The sequence below is a fragment of the Trichoderma breve genome, chromosome 1, assembly GCF_028502605.1.
Source record: "Trichoderma breve strain T069 chromosome 1, whole genome shotgun sequence".
In the NCBI taxonomy this organism is placed as follows: Eukaryota; Fungi; Ascomycota; class Sordariomycetes; order Hypocreales; family Hypocreaceae; genus Trichoderma; species Trichoderma breve.
Genome location: NC_079232.1, coordinates 3550659 through 3567822, shown reverse-complemented (window position 1 = coordinate 3567822; position 17164 = coordinate 3550659). Strand labels below are relative to the sequence as shown.

Genomic DNA, 17164 nt, shown 5'->3' with positions numbered 1-17164 from the left:
ACCGCTCGGCATTTTGTGTTGGGCACTAACACGCAAATGCCGAGTGCTCACCATCGTCTTACATCTTGGATGGTGTAGAGTTCGTCTATGCGGAGCACCTCTCTCTTAAACACACACTGAGGATGAAACCGGTGCTCCTCTTTCTCTCTCTCTCTCTATCAATAGCTTCATTAAATTCTGTATATGGTATATTTCCTTTATTTAACAAATTTTCACCCCAAAAACGCCCAAGGTGATTCGCTGGATGTCGCTCAGCTGCATCCGTCACTTATCACCTCCAGTGGTATAATCCATAATCCATGGGTGCATTAGACCCATTCCATTCTATCCCAGCCCAGCCTATACCAAGCCTGCCCTCATTCATTACCCTCCAATCATTCCACGTGGTCTATAATATGTGGTCCAGCACATGAGTAGTTTGTATATACATTAGTAGTAGCATCTCGCGTATATGTACGAAGCCCGCTTTGTCACATGGCGAGACCGACATTCACCGCACTCGACCCCCGGGTGCTATTTTTCCCAAATGTGCCGCTTCTGTCAAGGAAAACGTCATCATCGTCTCTTGATGAAGTGCTCTGCGGTGACCAGGCCGTTGGCACACTGCGGTCTCCATCATACATTGACCAACTAGACATCGTATCAAACGTGTCGGTGCTTTGCCTGTCCGGCCTTCTAGGCGGGGTTGCGCACTGGTAGTATCCTTCGTTTGCTTTGAGAGGAAGCGGTGAATTCGTAACAGAGTCCAAGCTCTGGTTTCTTGGTCGTTGAGTCCTCTGGGACAGCATAGTAGAGAATCGCGAAAACGATTTCTTCTTCCGTAGTGGTGGTGGTGTTGTTGGTGGTCGTAGCCTGAGAGGCAGCGGTGGGGGAGGCGACGGGGAAGATTGCTGCTCTCGTACCGACCGTGAAAACTGCGTGCTATTGAGCGTCTCCTCGTACTCCTCCAACTGGCTAATGTGCATGGAGGCTGTCACGGGCCAGGCATTGGGCAGCGACACCTTTGTGTTTAGGCGCTCAGCAAATGAAGGCGCCGCTGGTGGCAGCGCAGGAATAACCGGAACTTCCGCCGCGTCTGTGCAAGTAACGGATAAGCTTGGGAGTTTTGTAAGGAACTCGAATTCATTGTATAGACTTACCAGGCAGAGTACGGGCCATTGAGTGGGCTGTTGATGGTCTGCTCGCAGTGTAAAGGCTTTGTCGCTCGATGATGTCGTTGATCTTCTTCTGCAACTCCTCCACCTCATTCATGGCAGTGGCCACTCGTTCTTTAATCGTCTCCATGTCAGATGGCGTATAAGTCCGGGTGCGAGTCTGCTTATCGGAAGCGAGATTCAATGGCGATACCTCTGGGCTGCTTGATGATGAGCGAGCAGCAACATTTTTTCGAGGAATATGAAATGATGTTGATGTTGATGAATGGTTTCTATCGTGACGAAACGAAGGGTCATCGTAGGGCCGGCCTGGGAGATGAACCAGAGATGGCGGCGTCATCTCACTGGAGAAGTTGAAATCTGGAAGTATTGGCGACAGCTCTTTTCCAGAACTTAGAATGTTTAATTGCAGCGGTTCAAAGGGAGTTTCAGGTGTGTCCGGCGTCAAAGGACTCTCCCAGGGGCGGTTTGGTCGCTGAGCGGGAAACGGGAATTGGAATGAGCCGGAATCAACATGTCGAAATTCGAATGGCGCCGAGATGTGTAACCGAGGCCGTGAAGCGTCTGCCTGCGCTCTGCTTCTCGAAAAAGAGCTTGACTGGTTTGAAGCGAATGTCTTTTGCACCTTTTGCCTCCAGCTAGGCCGAGGAAGCTCAGCCTCTGGAACTGCCATTGGTGGTGGATGAGATGTTGGTTGATCGCTGATAACGGGACAGAGCCGCTTATTGTCGTCTGAGGTCTATCCGTAAGTGAGGGTTCTCAAGCTCTCCCCATCTCCCAGCAGCGAATGCAGTGAGAGCGAAAGAGAAGGAAATAAAGATAATTTCTTCTGGAAAACAAAAAAACATACGACGCAGAGGTCTCTCGTCAATACGAAAAGCCAACGGTTCCCAGCACGTGAGGCAAGACAAGCATGACGCATATGCTTCACCAAAAACACCCGTCGAAGCTTTCATACTGGGGAGAAAAAAGCAGCCTCATGCCGACTGGGCCGGCAAATAACTTTTTAAAGTAGGGGAGAAAAGCGAATGAAAGACCGTCCAGCGAGCCGATGACATAAAAAAAAGAGGGCAAGGTAGATCCGGCACCCCGACTGGAAAGTTCAAAAAGAGGGCCGGGTGAGCTCGTAAATACTACTTCGCATCTGCAATAGCGCAGCTCACCCGACCAGGAAACTGGAGCCCTTTCTTTACCATTTTCCAGCAACCAAGAACACCTCGACAAGCCCAACAGGTGGCGGCTGAGCAGCGTTGATGGTGAGCCAGCAGGGCCAAGACGATGATAGGCTGGGCCACAAAGGAGACCGTCCAGTCGGCGCGTAGAACGCTGCATTCGGATGGCTGGCGCTACCCACAAGATTGCAGGATCCACAGACGGCGTCAGACGGCCGGGCTGGCACAGCGAGTCGATGTCTTGCATTCGCCACGGATTCTGTCGTGGCTTTGCTCCAGATGGTCCGAGGAGGGGTCGCGTGGGCTGCCGGCATTGGCCAGCGACGACAAGCCCGGGTTTCCCCTGGTTAGAGAGCGTTAGACAGCAGCCGTCATGGGCGACGCCTGGCGTTTGCATGTTTCGTGAACAAAGTCTTGAAAGGGCAGCGTTGTGAAAAGAGGAAACGAGCCCCAGGCGAGATGCGAAACCCAAGATGGGCGCCACGCAGCTGAATCTTGCCTCATCCGGACTGTCGTTTTGCTTCTTTGGGACATCGATGCTCGATTGGCGCGCGCTCGTCACCGTTTAATTTCTCACTTCATTTGCCTTGTCGCCCATCCAAGGAAGCCAGCTTTGTTCCAGCCAGCGCTGACACACACCGTTGTCGTTCGTTGTTGTTGCGATTTCGCAAATTGGACGGACCCTCCGCATTCCGACGAGCGCCTATCTTTAGCAACTCGTGGTGATGATCATGATGACATGGGCGACGCAGGCACGCAAATATGGTGTGAACAGCTTCGTGACTTGACTCGAGACTCACCACCTGACGCCCAATAAAAGAGACAGCTTGTAATACGGTTCTGCTGCGGCCAGTGGCGTGGGGAGACGAGAGAGGCCGCGGCCAACAGAAAGTGAGGATACGGGCAAAGCCATTATGCATGTCTCAGTTTCTTCCACACTTTCCGGACCAAGCGCACCTATGCGACGCCGGTTATAATGCCATGGGCCTTGCTTTCTTCCTTGTCTTCTTCTATTTTTTTGTCTCTTTGTCTTAGAATAGCCTTGATGGTGGAGACACAGCCATGTGAAAGAAGAGCCGTAGAGAGCAGGTGAGATTGTGGTGCCACAAAACGAAGCATGGGATTGATGGCTTACAGCCTTTGACTTACAAGCCATTACAAGAGGTAGGTACGTACCGTCTGCTCACAGCCACAATGAGTATGTAATTCCGCAGTATAGCCGATATCGCATACAATTCCCGTAGCGTTGCGATAACCTTCCCAGTCTTGCCTATCTTGGACGCCTGTGAGGCGGTAAAGTTCGGCAGTATACCAAAATATCTGAGACCTCCGCGACGACGAGCAGGCGTAAATCGGCAGCTCAAAGCTGGACGAATCCGCCGAGGCTCTTCAAGATGGGGAAACGAGCTTCAATCGATGCCGACGGAGCTGCCGCTTTTCGAAAGCGCCAGAAAATCACCCACGATGTTCCCACTGGCGAGGATGTGAGCTCTGGAGAGCAGCTCCGAAGCCTGCTCTCGTTCGATCAAGACATGCGCCGAGCAAGACATGGTGAGTTTGGAGCTCTATTCGCATCTTATGTGTCAGATATGGGAGCTTGGGGACTTAATGGTTTCAACAGGTCTACAATCCTTCAAAAGACTCCTTGACAACATTGTTTCCGGTGAAGGTGATCGATCTGCGAATCTCGGCATTCTACGAGAATATCTCGAATTGGTCAAGCCGAGGCTGGAGGGCGAGGATGCTGTCTTTCTGAGTGATATCATGGAGATGTGGTCATTTGCCGCTCAGGTCAATGAGGGCGGCGTCATGTCCTCTGTGGCCGTTGTCCTCGCACTTGTGCTAAATGTCGTCTCGGATTCATTGGAGCTTGTCAAGCACGGACTTGGAATTTGCCAGTCGCTTGTCCAAGATCGTCAGCTCAAGTCAATATCGAAAAACTTGTCATCGGACAAGACAAAAGGTTTCATCATATCGCCCACACTGCGCCTGCTTCGAGAAGCTGTGTCTCTGGATGGAGGCGCCTACGCCAGACGGATAGTCCGCGCCAGAACCTTTACTTTCGCGTCGCTTGGCAGGAATTTGGAGATTGGTAACACTGGAGACAATCAAGGCGACTCTCGTAAATCAACAGTGAGAACAAATGCTGTCCGGTTCTTCTTGAGCTGTCTCAAGTATTTGCACTCTGACGGCCGGAAAGAGTTGCTCACTCAGAAAGAACTGCTCTCACATTTGACGTTCATGATCAAGAGCGACCCCTCATCTCTTGTTCTGGAAATTTTGGACGGCTTAAAGACTCATGTGTTGGCGGACAGCAAGATCACCCGAGAGATCAAGTTCAAGTGCTTCAACACCAAGACTCTGATGCGAATTCTGGCTCTCTATAGCTACTCTAATAGCACAGAATCAGAGAGTGATGTCGATCGAGTCAGCGAAAAGGCCCACGAGTTTCTCATGTACGTCTGCACAAATCCGGGTGCCGGAATCTTGTATCCTTCTACGGGCCTTTATCCCAAGGAGACGAATGAGGAGTTTTCAGTTCAGCTTGCCAAACAAAAGGGCTCAGCGCACAGCACCTTGGGCAAAGATGATACATATCGCGATGGGGTCCCCGTTTTCAATTTCGTCCTATCCGAATTTGCGGCGAAGCTCCGTCCCTGGTCCAGCATGAAGCACAGCCAGCTATTGACAGCGATATTCGAAGCCGCCCCAGAACTCATATCAAACTACTTTTTCAACAACCAGTCGTTCACTTTTGAGCCAAAGCTGACAATGACTTGGATCGGATATGCTTCGTTTCTCTTCGATACGATGAGGATCCCGCTTCCCGCTTCATTCGGCGACAAGACACGCTTCGCCCTTGGCCCTCCTCCTACGTCCGTCGTCCTGGATAATATTCTACCACTGCCACTAAATCAAAAGGTTATGATTCGGTGCCTTTCACCCAACTCGAATCTTACATCTTTCTTCGCGACAAGGATGCTAGTCGAAGCACTGGAAAAGCTCTCAGTAGCCATCAAACTGCATGAAGAGGGCTTCCGAGCAAAAGATGCTAAGTGGTCTGAGGCAGCTCGAAGATTAATTGATGCATTCTGCAGACGCATCCCAGACATGAAAGAGATTGTGCGAAGTTACAAGGGCATACCCAGCGAGAATGCATTGCATAAAACCATGGCCAGCAGGCTTCTTCTCTTGTATTATGAGATGATTCCACAAGTAGCGCTGGCTGCAAACTTTGATGTCTCTCCCTTTTTCGTCAGCGTTCTACGGAGCTTACAAGATGGCAACTCCGATCAGCAGCACGACGGGTTCCGTGAGATGGAGCTAGAGAATCTAGTGTCGATGGCCAGCTACTCCCCCGGTATGCGATGGTTTGCGCGAATTGAGATTCTCACTGGTAAAGGCCAATCATCGCCATTCACCGCACTCCTTAAACTCCTTTCCAGCAGTGATCGGACCGCGCCTCTTCATCAGCTGAAAAAGGTGCTTGGAGATGTTGCTGTAGAAAACCAGCTCGTTTCCTCAGCTACTAGGTTAAAACCTCTTCTGCAAGCCCTTACATTGAGCATAGGCGAAAATAGTCCGGAGACTATGGACAAGGTCTGGTCTTTCTTGGATAACTGTATCAGCCGTTGCGCCACTTCACCAATCAAATACCTCGACGTGCTCGAGAACTACCTATCTGGTGAGAAGGGCGAGGCACAAGCAACGACTGATGATCGCAGCTTCAATCTCCTTGCCGTCGCCATAGCGGAACAGCTGCCATTCATCATTAAGTCCGCAGATGCCCAAGAACGTGATTCACTATCAAGCTTCATATCCCTATATTTCAGCACACTATATAAGAAAAAGGGAAGCGATGCCCTTAAGCGAGTCTACACAAACATTGAAGAGTGTTTCACCACTTACTCTGTCAAGCTCGCAGGCTTGGGAAAGCGAAAGATACCCAAAACGTCATCTGGCGGCAGCCAGGAGGGCAAAGACGATGACCAAGAGGAGACAAGAGAAAGCACCCGACAGAAAGAAGGTGTATTGGACCAGGCAAAGCTTGAAGAAACGTTACATATTCCATTTACTAGCGCAGAAGACACCAGCGTTCTTCTCAAGTGGCACAATAAAGCCGTCGAGGACCTCATTGAAGACGGTTTGATTACAAGCCTGATCCGTCTCCTCGCGTCAGAGCACATCAACATTCGCAAAGAAGCCTTGACAAACATCCTCAAGATGGCCGCCAAAATCGACGAATCGGCATACGAAGAGAAGAAGCAGGTCTGGCTACTCCTATCCGAACTGGCCGAATCCTCGCGGCCACAGGTCGACAACGGTCCCGTCCCATCCGCATTCATCGCATTTTCCATCCACGCACTTGATATCCTCAAGAACCCGCTTCATCCGCTCTACCCAAAAATCAACAGCTTCCTGACGCGCAGCCCCGTCTGGTCGCCCGAGAAGCTGCCCCTAGCCCACGACATTTTGCACGGAGAGCCCTCGGAGGACGACAAGTACTACACCGAAATCGCCTGGTTCCTGACATACGTGCTCGACGCGCTCAAGACTCCCTTCGACCTGGGCGTCTTCCACAAGAAGCGCTGGCTCGAGAAGATGCTCGCCCTGGGCAGCAACCCGTACCTGCGCTCCAACCTTCGCATCCGCATCCTCAGAATCGTGTATCGCGCCACGTGCATCGAGTCAGGCAGCACCACGCTCATCACCAGGTTCGGCCTCCTCACTTGGCTCGACGCTCAGCGCGCTGCATGCGGAGTTTCTGACGACGCCCATCTTTACAAGGCACTGATGGAGCGGGCGTGGAAGACGTGTGATCAGACGAGAGTCAATGCGTGGAGTAAAGGGGGAGTGGAAAAGCTGTTAAGGAACCTGCAATTGTAACATAAGATGAGATACCCAGACGGACGATGATGGCCTCCGTTGAGTGTAAATACCTAGGATATGGAATTGAAAACCACACATTGGATTGCTTCGTCTTACAGGCACTTTTACCAATATGCACTTTGCCATTGATACTTTGGCTCCGCGGAATAGAGATAGACAAAGAAGTAGAAATGACCACCAATTACTTAATTTATATGATGATTATCGTCTTTCCAATCACTTATGACATGAATACTAGGATCAAGTACAACACGAGCAGCATAATTATTTATAGTCGCAGCGTAAAACATATTCGATTACTCAGAAACTCCAACATGCGCTCATACATATATACATACAAGGCTCGTTCCCTCATCCATTCTAAACCTAGAAACACCAAAAAAAAAAATATGAAAATGAAAACCCATACGATGCATACAACATTCTCGCTCTTCTCCAATCTTCGCTTTGATTTTTCGCTTCGTTGCCTGGACTAAGCAAGCCAAATGAGACAGCGATTTATGACTGATTGATTACCCATTGAATAAAGAAAGTGGTCGAAAACAGCACCCCAATTAAGAAAAAGGAAGAAGTTAGAAACCCCTTCGTAATTAAAAAGTTATGCGTGGATCGGATGATGTGATGGTCAGCGTTGTCACTGCCACTCCTTTGCTATGTTTTGCTTTTCTCCTAATTATAGCTGACCAGAGAGGAGAGCCTCAGTAGCTGGAGAGAAACTTAGTTAGCCAACCTGAAAATACGTAAAGGGAGAAGGAGATGTTAAGTTGTAGGACATACCACTATTAATATAGGCTCTCTTGGCATCAAGGGGAACGTCGAAACGGCGTTCCAATTCCTGCTTCACGCCCTTCTTGGTGACCGTCATCAAATCTGCCGTCTTCAAAATCTCTCGAATTTCCGCCAAGATGGCATCATCGCTGGGAAGGCCAACCATGTCCTCAGGAGAGAAAAATTGGGATCCGCCATACTGGCTCATACGGTTCATCTCAGAAGGAGCCATCGACATGCGGGACATGTTGCGGGTTTCATATGGCTGAGCGTGAGTCGCGGCCTGGATGAAGCCCGTTGTGGAGGCGGGCCGGCTGGGATAAGCATACTCTGACATGGCGCCGTGAGCCTTAGTTCCGTAGCTGAAGCCAGAGATCTCAGAGCGAGTGTCATCCCTAGAAGTCTGCGACTCCCAGAGCTCGGCCTGATACTCCTCCCACTTCTTCTTCGGAATAGATGAGGGATCGAATTTGCCTTCATCAGAGATGAGGACCTTCTTGCCGTTTTCACCGGCAACAACACGGGTATTACCCCATGCAAAGTCGTCCATGTTCCAGAAAGCGTACAGCGGCAGACCAAAACTGAAGACGGGGATGGCTAGAACATAAAGAACCATCCAACCGACCATTTCCCACTTGCGGCGAAGGATAAAAATGATGGCCTGCAGACCATAAATGGCACCGAGAAGAATAAACGCGGTGACGGGGACGACGTTGGGATTCTGCACCACTCGCACAATCAGGTAAATGATATAAGCCACGGTCACAGGCTGGACAACGGTACTGAGCAAGTCGACAAAGACGACAAAGCGCATACTGAAGCAGCAGAAACCGCAGAGCTGGGAAAGGGGAATAAGCTCAATCAGATTGTGCACAGTGGAGTTAATCCAACGACGTCGCTGAGAAAGGAAGACGCTCCAAGAGTCGGGAGCAATAGTCCATGCGTGAGCGGTGAAGATATACTTGGTCTTGTATTTGGAGTGGAATTTCATCAGCAAAGTGGTCAGGAAACGATCTTCACCCAGGTGGAGCAGGTTCTTCATGTGCAGCGTATCGACACGGATAGTGGAATACGCGTCAACGACTTCCTTGCTCACGAAGAGTGGCTTGCCAGTCTCCGCAGCACGGATACGATACATGGAGAAACAACCGGGCAGACAAGTGACGGAGCCGAACAAACTCTCAAAGGCCTTTGACAGATTGTGGGAGATGTAGTACTCGTAAACCTGAATCATGGTGATGAACGAGCCCTTGGCGTTGGTCAGAGCAGTCTCACCGCACACAGCAATAATGCTTGTGTCGTTGATAAGCGCCGCAACCATACGAGTGGCGGAGTCCTGGGCAACAACGGTATCGGCGTCGATTTGGAACATGAATTCGTAAAAGGCGGGATTGACACCAATGATGTTCCTGATCTGGTGGTACATTTCAAGCTCCATCGGGCTCATGGGCAAGTTGTAGTGCACGCGGTTAAGGAATCGCATGACGACCATTTGAGAGTCTCGCTTACCACGGTTGCCAGGACGAGAGACCTCAGAGGGCTTGCCAATCTTGACAATGACCAAGAAGGGAACAATGTGGCCTTGGACCTCGTAGAGACCGGAGTAAACCTTGCCCATGTTGTGCTGCTTCATACCTTCGCCGAGCGACTCAAAGCTTAGCGGTTCGGGGTCGACAGATTCAGACACGCCGAGAATGTCCAAAACAATTCTCGGCGTTGGCCTGTCGTTGCCTTGACCGATGATCATGCCGTCGCACACGATAACCAGTAACTTGCGCTTGTCATCATACCTCATTCGAGCGGCAGAATCAATGGCACGGCGCAGAGATTCCTCGTCCTCAGTGTAGGCGGGAATCTGGCACATGATAAATTTGTCAAGGTCTTCAGGGGCATTTTTACCACCAAATTGCAGAGCAGCGAGAAACTTAAATCCGATGACTGAGCAAAGCAGAATTGAGATGGCGAGAATAAGATACTCGGCAAATTGGCACTTGACAGAGTTTCTGGTATCGACATCGGCAACATAAAACAAGTTGTCCAGGCAACGCTTCATACGGGTTTTGCCGGTAGCATCCAACCTGAGTGAGTTTTCCCAGTACTTGGTGATGTCCTGACCAGGGTTGAGTTGGAAAAGCGACACGATAGACGGGTCCATGAAGTCAGTGAGTGAATTGTTAGTTGGAACTTTTTCTCCAGGAGGAGCCTTCAGATGGCGGCCACCAGCAAGATAAGTCGTCATGTCGTAAACTTTGCCTTCCAAAATTGCAATGTTTTGCGACTGCTTGCCGAGCGATTTCACATATTTGGCGGTATAGCCAATGTTGCCCTTCTTGAAGTTGGACTTCAGATAGACCATCTGCTCGTAAAACCAGTCGGGCCGACTGTCATTGGTGAAGTATCGAAAGTCGTGGTACTTGTAGTTCTGGTCCGTAAGGCTGAGAAGGGCCGGGGATCCGGTCAAGTTGGTCGACTTGTAATCCAGAGTCACGGCCGGGTTGATTGAGCCGTCCACGCCGTCACAGAGTGCGGACACCTGGACAGGGAAGAGGCTGGTGATGTCCTTGCCGGCATAGTTGAGAAGACTCTGCTGCTTCAAGTATGAAGGGTAATGGGAGGGGATGAAGGCTCCCAAGTCGATGACGATACCACGGATAGAAACGTAGGCACCCTCACTGTGCGCTTTGCCATTGAATGAAGATAACTCTTGAGCGCTGTAGACATGCTGGGTGGGACAAATGACCATGGGGAAGACCACGATGAAGAAGGCAGCAACCAAGCAGAAGAACCAAATGAGAAAGTTGATGGCAAGCTTCTCACGCCATGCGATGCGCACATCTTTTCGGGGCATCCGACCAATCAGCCGAATGAGAAAATCAGGAACAAACCAAGTGAGAGCGTACACAATGAACAGCCAGCGCTTGCGGCTTGCGCTGTCCTTGTACTCTTCAACTTCAACCAAGGCCTTTTCATTGCCTCGCTCGGCCAACTGCTCGCGGTTATCGAGGTTTTTGAACATGTCTCCCGCACCAAACGCCGAGGCACCCGCTTCAGAGCGAGCATCATCAGCCACAAAGTAACCACTTCTTCCTTTTTCACCATAGCCCATAGGAGTGTGTCCTGCAGACAAGAGACGTTCCTTGGAGGCACCAAAAGCATGATGGTCGCCAGGGGTGAGGCCATCTCCACCTTCACTATCAAACGCGGACATGGCACCGCGGCCAGAAGCCGAACTGGAGAAGGACAGCTGGGCGATTTCAAGCCAGCAACGCTCGCTCAAGAAGACACCAGTGGCACCAACCGAAACTTCGTTACGGGGCCATTGCCTCTCATCGATTGCAGCCTCTGCCCGCTCACGCTCGCTTCCCACAAGCAGAGCCTCGCTATTGGCCATGCCCAAAAACTCACCAAAGGGCACAAACAAGCTGAAATCAGCCGAACGCAGGCGCTGGCTGATTTCGGCAATACCAAATGTCTGGATCTGCGTTCGCACACACTTACTGTCGAATTGATTGGCAATGCGGCGGTCATTGGGCTTAATACAGAAGAAGAAGTAAGCATTGGTGTTTGGATCAGTGACGGCTTTCTGCACGTTATCGAGAGATGAAAGGAATTGACCAGAGGCACCCTGTTCCGATGATCCCCTGGCGCCTCCTCGCTTGGCTTCACGCGAGTCGCTGGTCTGTGACATTGCATCAAAGTTATCTTGGGTCTGGCGGCGACCTGCAGGATTGGGCCTGTTGGGACGAGTACCCTTGCGCACCATGACGCTCGGCGCGCGCATAGGCTTTGAGCTGATCGTAGCCTGCATCACAGTTGTCCGCTCCTGGGGGTGAGTGACAGTTTGCAGAGCTTCCTGGCCAAAGAGCTTGGCCACAAAGTCTGATTTTGTGCTGTTCATCATGTTCATGAGATCTCCAGAGATGATCTCGCCGTTTTCCTCGATCAAGCCCTTGACTGGATACTCGACTTCTCCGGCGAAATGCTTGACGGTAAAGCTCGCAGACAAGTTTTCAGTATGGAAGTTGCTACCTGGCAGCTTGGCGGTAGCAGAGCCGACCTCGATGGCGGGATTCTTTCCTTCGAACCGCTTCCGCAGACTCTCAAGAAGCTGCATATCCGTCCTGTTACGGCGAGTCTGGTCATCAAGAATGCTCAGAAGGCCATTGCCAGGCTTCAGGAGACCCTTGACAGCATCGCTGTTGTCGAAATAGCTCGTGGCAGACACAGTGACTTCCTCCGTCTCAAACATCTCGGCCTTGCGGTCAAAGAAGTTGTGAAGAGTCATGTTGTAGATGGCCTCGTTGGCAGCATTGGCGAGGAGTTGATCCAAGGCAGATCCAGTAGAAGCTGCCGCAGCGAAACCGGGGAAATCAACAATAGAGATTGTGTTGGCAATGCTCTCTTCGGGGGCGCAGAGACGCTGGTTCATGTTTTCGACGATCCAGGTGACCAAGAGCGAGTAAAGAGTCCTGGCCAACTCATTGGCGTGGGCACGAGCACCGTTAGGATCGAGCATGACGGTAACGCGCTCCTTGTGAATCATCTTGGTCTTATAGCCCAAGGTGGTTTGGAGATCAGAGGCGCTGATACCAAGGAAGGCGGCGATGATGGCCAAGACATCCTTGTTCTTAACAGCGGTGAAAGTGGTGCCTCCCTCGTGAGAGAAGCCACCGCTGTCATCACCAGTTGCGCTGGTGCTGCTGGAAGTCTCAAACTCCAGCTGGCCGATATGCAGAACAGTAGCAAGAATTTGGCAAATCTCGGCAATATCATTCTTGGGGAACTCCAGCTTCCTCATGGCGGTCTTGAAGAGCTGAAAGCCTTCGGCGTCGTTAATGCCCACCTTAAGCTGCGTTGGGTGTCCAAGAAACTTCCATCTCTTGCTGCTGTCATTTTCAAATCCCAAATGATCCTTCTCGGCCTCGCTTGTTCCAGCTACGAGATAGTAGAGGACGTGAAAGTTACGCTCGCCGGTGGGGACGTCGGTGATTCTGCTTCTTTCCAAGCGATGATCAAGGACTTTACCACCGATGAGAGTAGGGTTTGTAGACGCAGAAGTGTCGTATTGAAGCTCGTAGAACAGACCAGCCCGAGAGGCAGTTGGAGTCGTTGCGGTCTTTGTGGTGGTTAGTGCGTCGAATACGTACGCAGCAAGCGAGAGTTTAGTCGACAAAGGAGTGGATGATTTCTTGAGAAGGGCCGTGACGAAATGGTTTCGCAGCGTTGACTTTCCGGAGCCAGATTCTCCCCTAAACATCAGACGCGTTAGAAATCGGATTGCAAGAACAACGGATACCCAGTTTCGAAAAGAGCTGATAAGAGAACATATAACCGCAAAATTTCTTCAAAACACCCAGAGAAGGGTGAAATAATGTGAAATGGGAAGAAACAGAAAAAAGGCTTTAGCTCAACTTACAGAAACACTACGGCCTGGTTTTCAGATCGATGGCCAAGGCGCAGATATGCACGCTCGGCCACGTCTTCGGCAGCAGCCATGGAGCTGCCATCTCGGCCTCCATCTGGCCCTTTCGTCGAGGATGTAAAGGTGTTAACAGCGACCACTCCATGGGATGAAAGATAGGTGGCTTGGAGTTGCAGATGGAATCGACTGGCGAGATGGGCCGTTATCTGCGTGTCGGACTGGGAGTGTGCGGGCAATTGAGGGAGAGAATGCTGCGTGTGAGCCCCTCCATTGCCCGCGGAAGTAAGAGGCAAGCTCATGCTTCCCCAAGAGATGGACTGGAAACCTGAAAGAAAAAAGATGCCAACTCAGTGGCTCTACTGCCGCGCAGGCGAGAGCGCAAGCGGACGGTCCGCGACAGATGCGAGTATTGAAAAACTGCTGTAAGAAGAAATCCGCGAAATATGCCTAATGGATAACGAATGTGGTTAAAGAAGCATGGAAAAGACAAAAATGCAGCGAAAGCCTCAAAGCAGACCGCGTCAACGTCAGGCAGATGAGTTTGAAGTTATTTTCTTGGACGGGTTGGCTGAGCGGCGGGAAAGGGGCCGTGGTTTCTTTGCTTAGGTACTCAGCTCCTTCCCATCCATGCATATGGATCGTATGCTGCTATGGACCTGCTACTGCACATTGCATACGAGATGGCACCAAGTATTGTAAGTACATCGAGGTACTGCCCTCTGCAGGCGCTGTGCCTGAATTAGGTGCTCAGTAGGGCGCCACAGCCTGCGAGCGGCAGCGAAGGGGCGTGACGAGTGCTAGCTTTACGGACAAGTCCGTTGGGCGCAATGCGTCGCGAGCGCAGTTTGGGCTTGTCCACACCCCCTATCGTGAGTGTTGTTCCCACCCGCGCTCGGATTAGTGACTTGCGGGTACACGGACAGGTATTATTAGCATTCGTGCGGCGAGCACAGCCTGCCCTGCTAGGCCCCATTACTGTAGCTGCATGCATGCCTGTCTCCCCGTCCAAGTATTATTAGTACCTGCTCAGTACCTGTATTTTCTGTGTGTTTCTGTGTGTGCGTGTGTGTGTGCGGGTGAATGCAAGCATGGACAGGGGGGTGAAATAGTCGTAACTTGGAAGATACATCAGATCCACCAGTGCATCCGAGGACTGGTGGAGCACGGAGTACAGGTGGGAGACTGAAAGCCAGGAGATACTTTGTGGGCGCTCACTTGGATGTTGATTCCACTGCTTGCAGGAGATGTTTTGTGGAAGGCGATGTACCGTTCGCCTGCAATGGAACAGTACGCGGAGTTGGTGGCGAATGAGATTTTCAAGGCCGTGAGAAGGGAATAGGAAAAGGAGAAGAGACGGCAAGAGATGGGCGTTGATTGATAGGCAGGGCTGCCATAAATGGCAAGGAATCCCGATCTCTCTCTTTTTTTTAATTGTTTTTTTTTTTTCTTTTGCTCGCTCATCAATGTCCATCGTCAAAGATCATCTCCATTATTGTCGTCATTGGAAGCGTCTGAGTACTGCGCGAGTACCACTAGATGGATGATGATTGATGGCACGGACAGATGGCCTGTGCACTTGGCATCTGCCACCACACGGATCCTTTAACCTCTATCTTTGAACCACACGTCGAAATCTTATGTTGCTTCAATACTTTATTTTAGCATACACGGAGCAGTCCTAACTCTACTAAACCTTAAGGTACAGACGTTGCCAGCACATGACAGCCAATGAGCAAAAATTCAATACGAGTATTACAATGACTAGCTCGCAGTATGAACCCCCTTTTTTCCCGTGCTCTTTGGCGCTGCTCGAACTTTGCTACCTTAGATCGGGACTTGGCACGAAGGCTTGATATTGACTGAACTCAGTGAGTACTTGTCGGTACCTCAGCTGCTGCCACCGTTCGCAGTGGGACCAGCCGATCCGATCCACCGGGCATGTCCAGCATTTGTATGCACATGTACGAAGATTGTTGATCCATCAATGGTTTTTTCTCCCAAGGATGCGGAGCAGATGCCCCCTTGCTTGGTGCCACTTTACTTGGACCGATGCCCCCTAGTAGATTCTATTAGGGGCACCGACTTACAGCGTATTGCCCCGGATGTCTGGTCCACAGGTACTTCCAGAATCTACCCGACCTCGACGGAGTAAGTTGTCGCCAAAATTACCTGCAATGGACCAGGTTACCGCTCAGCTGCCCTGCTGCCGGTGAGAGCGGCCATAAACAGCAGCATTGGCCCGCCAAGTTCGTGCTGACGCCGTCGTTGAAGCCTAATAAAAGAAGAATGGAATTTTCATCTTTGGGTGCGCTTTTCTCATGCTCGTGTTAGTCAGATTGGAGACTATACGAGTAAAAAAGTTATCGTATACCCTGTACCTGCTATTTTCAGAGCCAGCGATGGGAAAAGGGGGGCCATCCCACACTCTAGTAAGTCTAGCTGACTCGAAAAAAAGAGTCTTGAGGAAGCACAGCTTACTTTGTACGCTGCTTGAGTGGTCTGACGACACAGCCCTAATGCGAAGACAACGACAACTAGCTGCTCGGCGTTCTTTTTATATCTACTCGTACTATTCTCGCCAGATCTCCCTAAAAAAAGACCCGATGACAGATGGGATTCAGACAGCTTTTGTCGGGACACGAGGCTCTGTCATGCATCGGATGCACCCAACCGTCCTTTACAAGTGCCACACTATCACCGGCCAGCAAACAAGCCGTGGGCGACACAGGCATTTGCTGACCTAGCATTGCCCGCTGGTCCAACAGGAGAAATGTTAGCGCCAGTGAGACGACAGCCATTTTCCGAGCATTTTTGGTATTTTGATCCATTCTCGAGTCTCAGCTGTGGCCGAAATGTCTGACTTGGATGTACATACCTGTACTGTCCGAAATACGTCGTAGGGGGGTACGGGGCACGGAAGCCGGAGCAGTCCGGAATGCAGCGTAGCAGGGATACCCGTGGTCGATTTCCATCAATAGATGCGTAAAATGCACAACTTCGCACAAAATGGCCGAAATGGGTCTTCTCCCTACTGTGCAGTACACACATGCACGATGATGGAGTCAAAAGCACAGGTCGCTTCTAAAGTCGTACCACTACGAGCACAGTACCGTTTGTAGGGTACGCGCAGCTGCAAGTGACCAACGAGATGCTTCACGTTCTGTGGGTTTGCAGTCTCATGTTTCCCCTCCTCCCCGCATGTCAGGAAACACCAGGCCTTTGTTTTTTTTTTTTTTTTAGGTTTTTTTTCCTTCTCTTAGCCCGGCCTCGTTGTTGGCCAATCGTGTTTAGCATATGCAAGAACGGCTCAAGTTTTTGCCTAGGACCGGCGATCGAGGCAGCATGATGGCAAGCTCTGGCACAGCCCAGCAGAAGCCGGTCTTGTGCCCCTCACAGGAGAAAATACGAGCATCAAGGTGGTGCCGTGGTTGGCCACAGTCATGTCGAGACGGACTCACTCCATCGTGACACGCAGAAAAGCATACTCCGTAGTCGTAGCATTGACGGCGTCAGAGCGTCGCTGGTTTTCTCGTATTGCATCCGCCCGCTCCGGGTCTTGTCTCTCAGGGCCGGCGACGGTAGTATTTGTACCAAGTAATACTGCCAGGTAGATGTGTAATTACACATCGGCCGGTGGAAGTTTTATATCCGCATCCAGATGTCGCCGTGCGAAATTTCGATTTCAGCCGTGGAATATTCCAGGTACTCCATAATAATAAATTGCATGTGTTCGCTTCCAGGCATTTGTACTGTATGTA

General features: G+C 50.8%; 3 protein-coding genes across 3 annotated transcripts; 1 reads left to right on the top strand and 2 right to left on the bottom strand.

Moving 5' to 3' along the window:
- Positions 1-470: 470 nt before the first annotated feature.
- T069G_01078 (uncharacterized protein) lies at positions 471-1827 on the bottom strand (the record flags this gene model as incomplete). The annotated part of the gene is made up of 3 exons (XM_056168288.1): positions 471-852; positions 907-1075; positions 1140-1827. The coding sequence occupies 3 exons, from the start codon at positions 1825-1827 to the stop codon at positions 471-473; spliced, it is 1239 nt and encodes a 412-aa protein (XP_056033604.1).
- A 1893-nt stretch (positions 1828-3720) lies between these two features.
- Positions 3721-7213, top strand: T069G_01077 (nucleolar pre-ribosomal-associated protein 1 domain-containing protein; the record flags this gene model as incomplete). Its single annotated transcript, XM_056168287.1, has 3 exons — positions 3721-3877; positions 3948-4165; positions 4226-7213. The coding sequence occupies 3 exons, from the start codon at positions 3721-3723 to the stop codon at positions 7211-7213; spliced, it is 3363 nt and encodes a 1120-aa protein (XP_056033603.1).
- Positions 7214-7889: 676 nt separating this feature from the next.
- On the bottom strand, positions 7890-13705 carry T069G_01076 (chitin synthase domain-containing protein; the record flags this gene model as incomplete). The annotated part of the gene is made up of 6 exons (XM_056168286.1): positions 7890-7921; positions 7994-8133; positions 8185-8565; positions 8620-11663; positions 11745-13233; positions 13401-13705. 6 exons carry the CDS (start codon positions 13703-13705, stop codon positions 7890-7892), a joined length of 5391 nt encoding a protein of 1796 aa, XP_056033602.1.
- Between the last annotated feature and the right edge of the window lie 3459 nt (positions 13706-17164).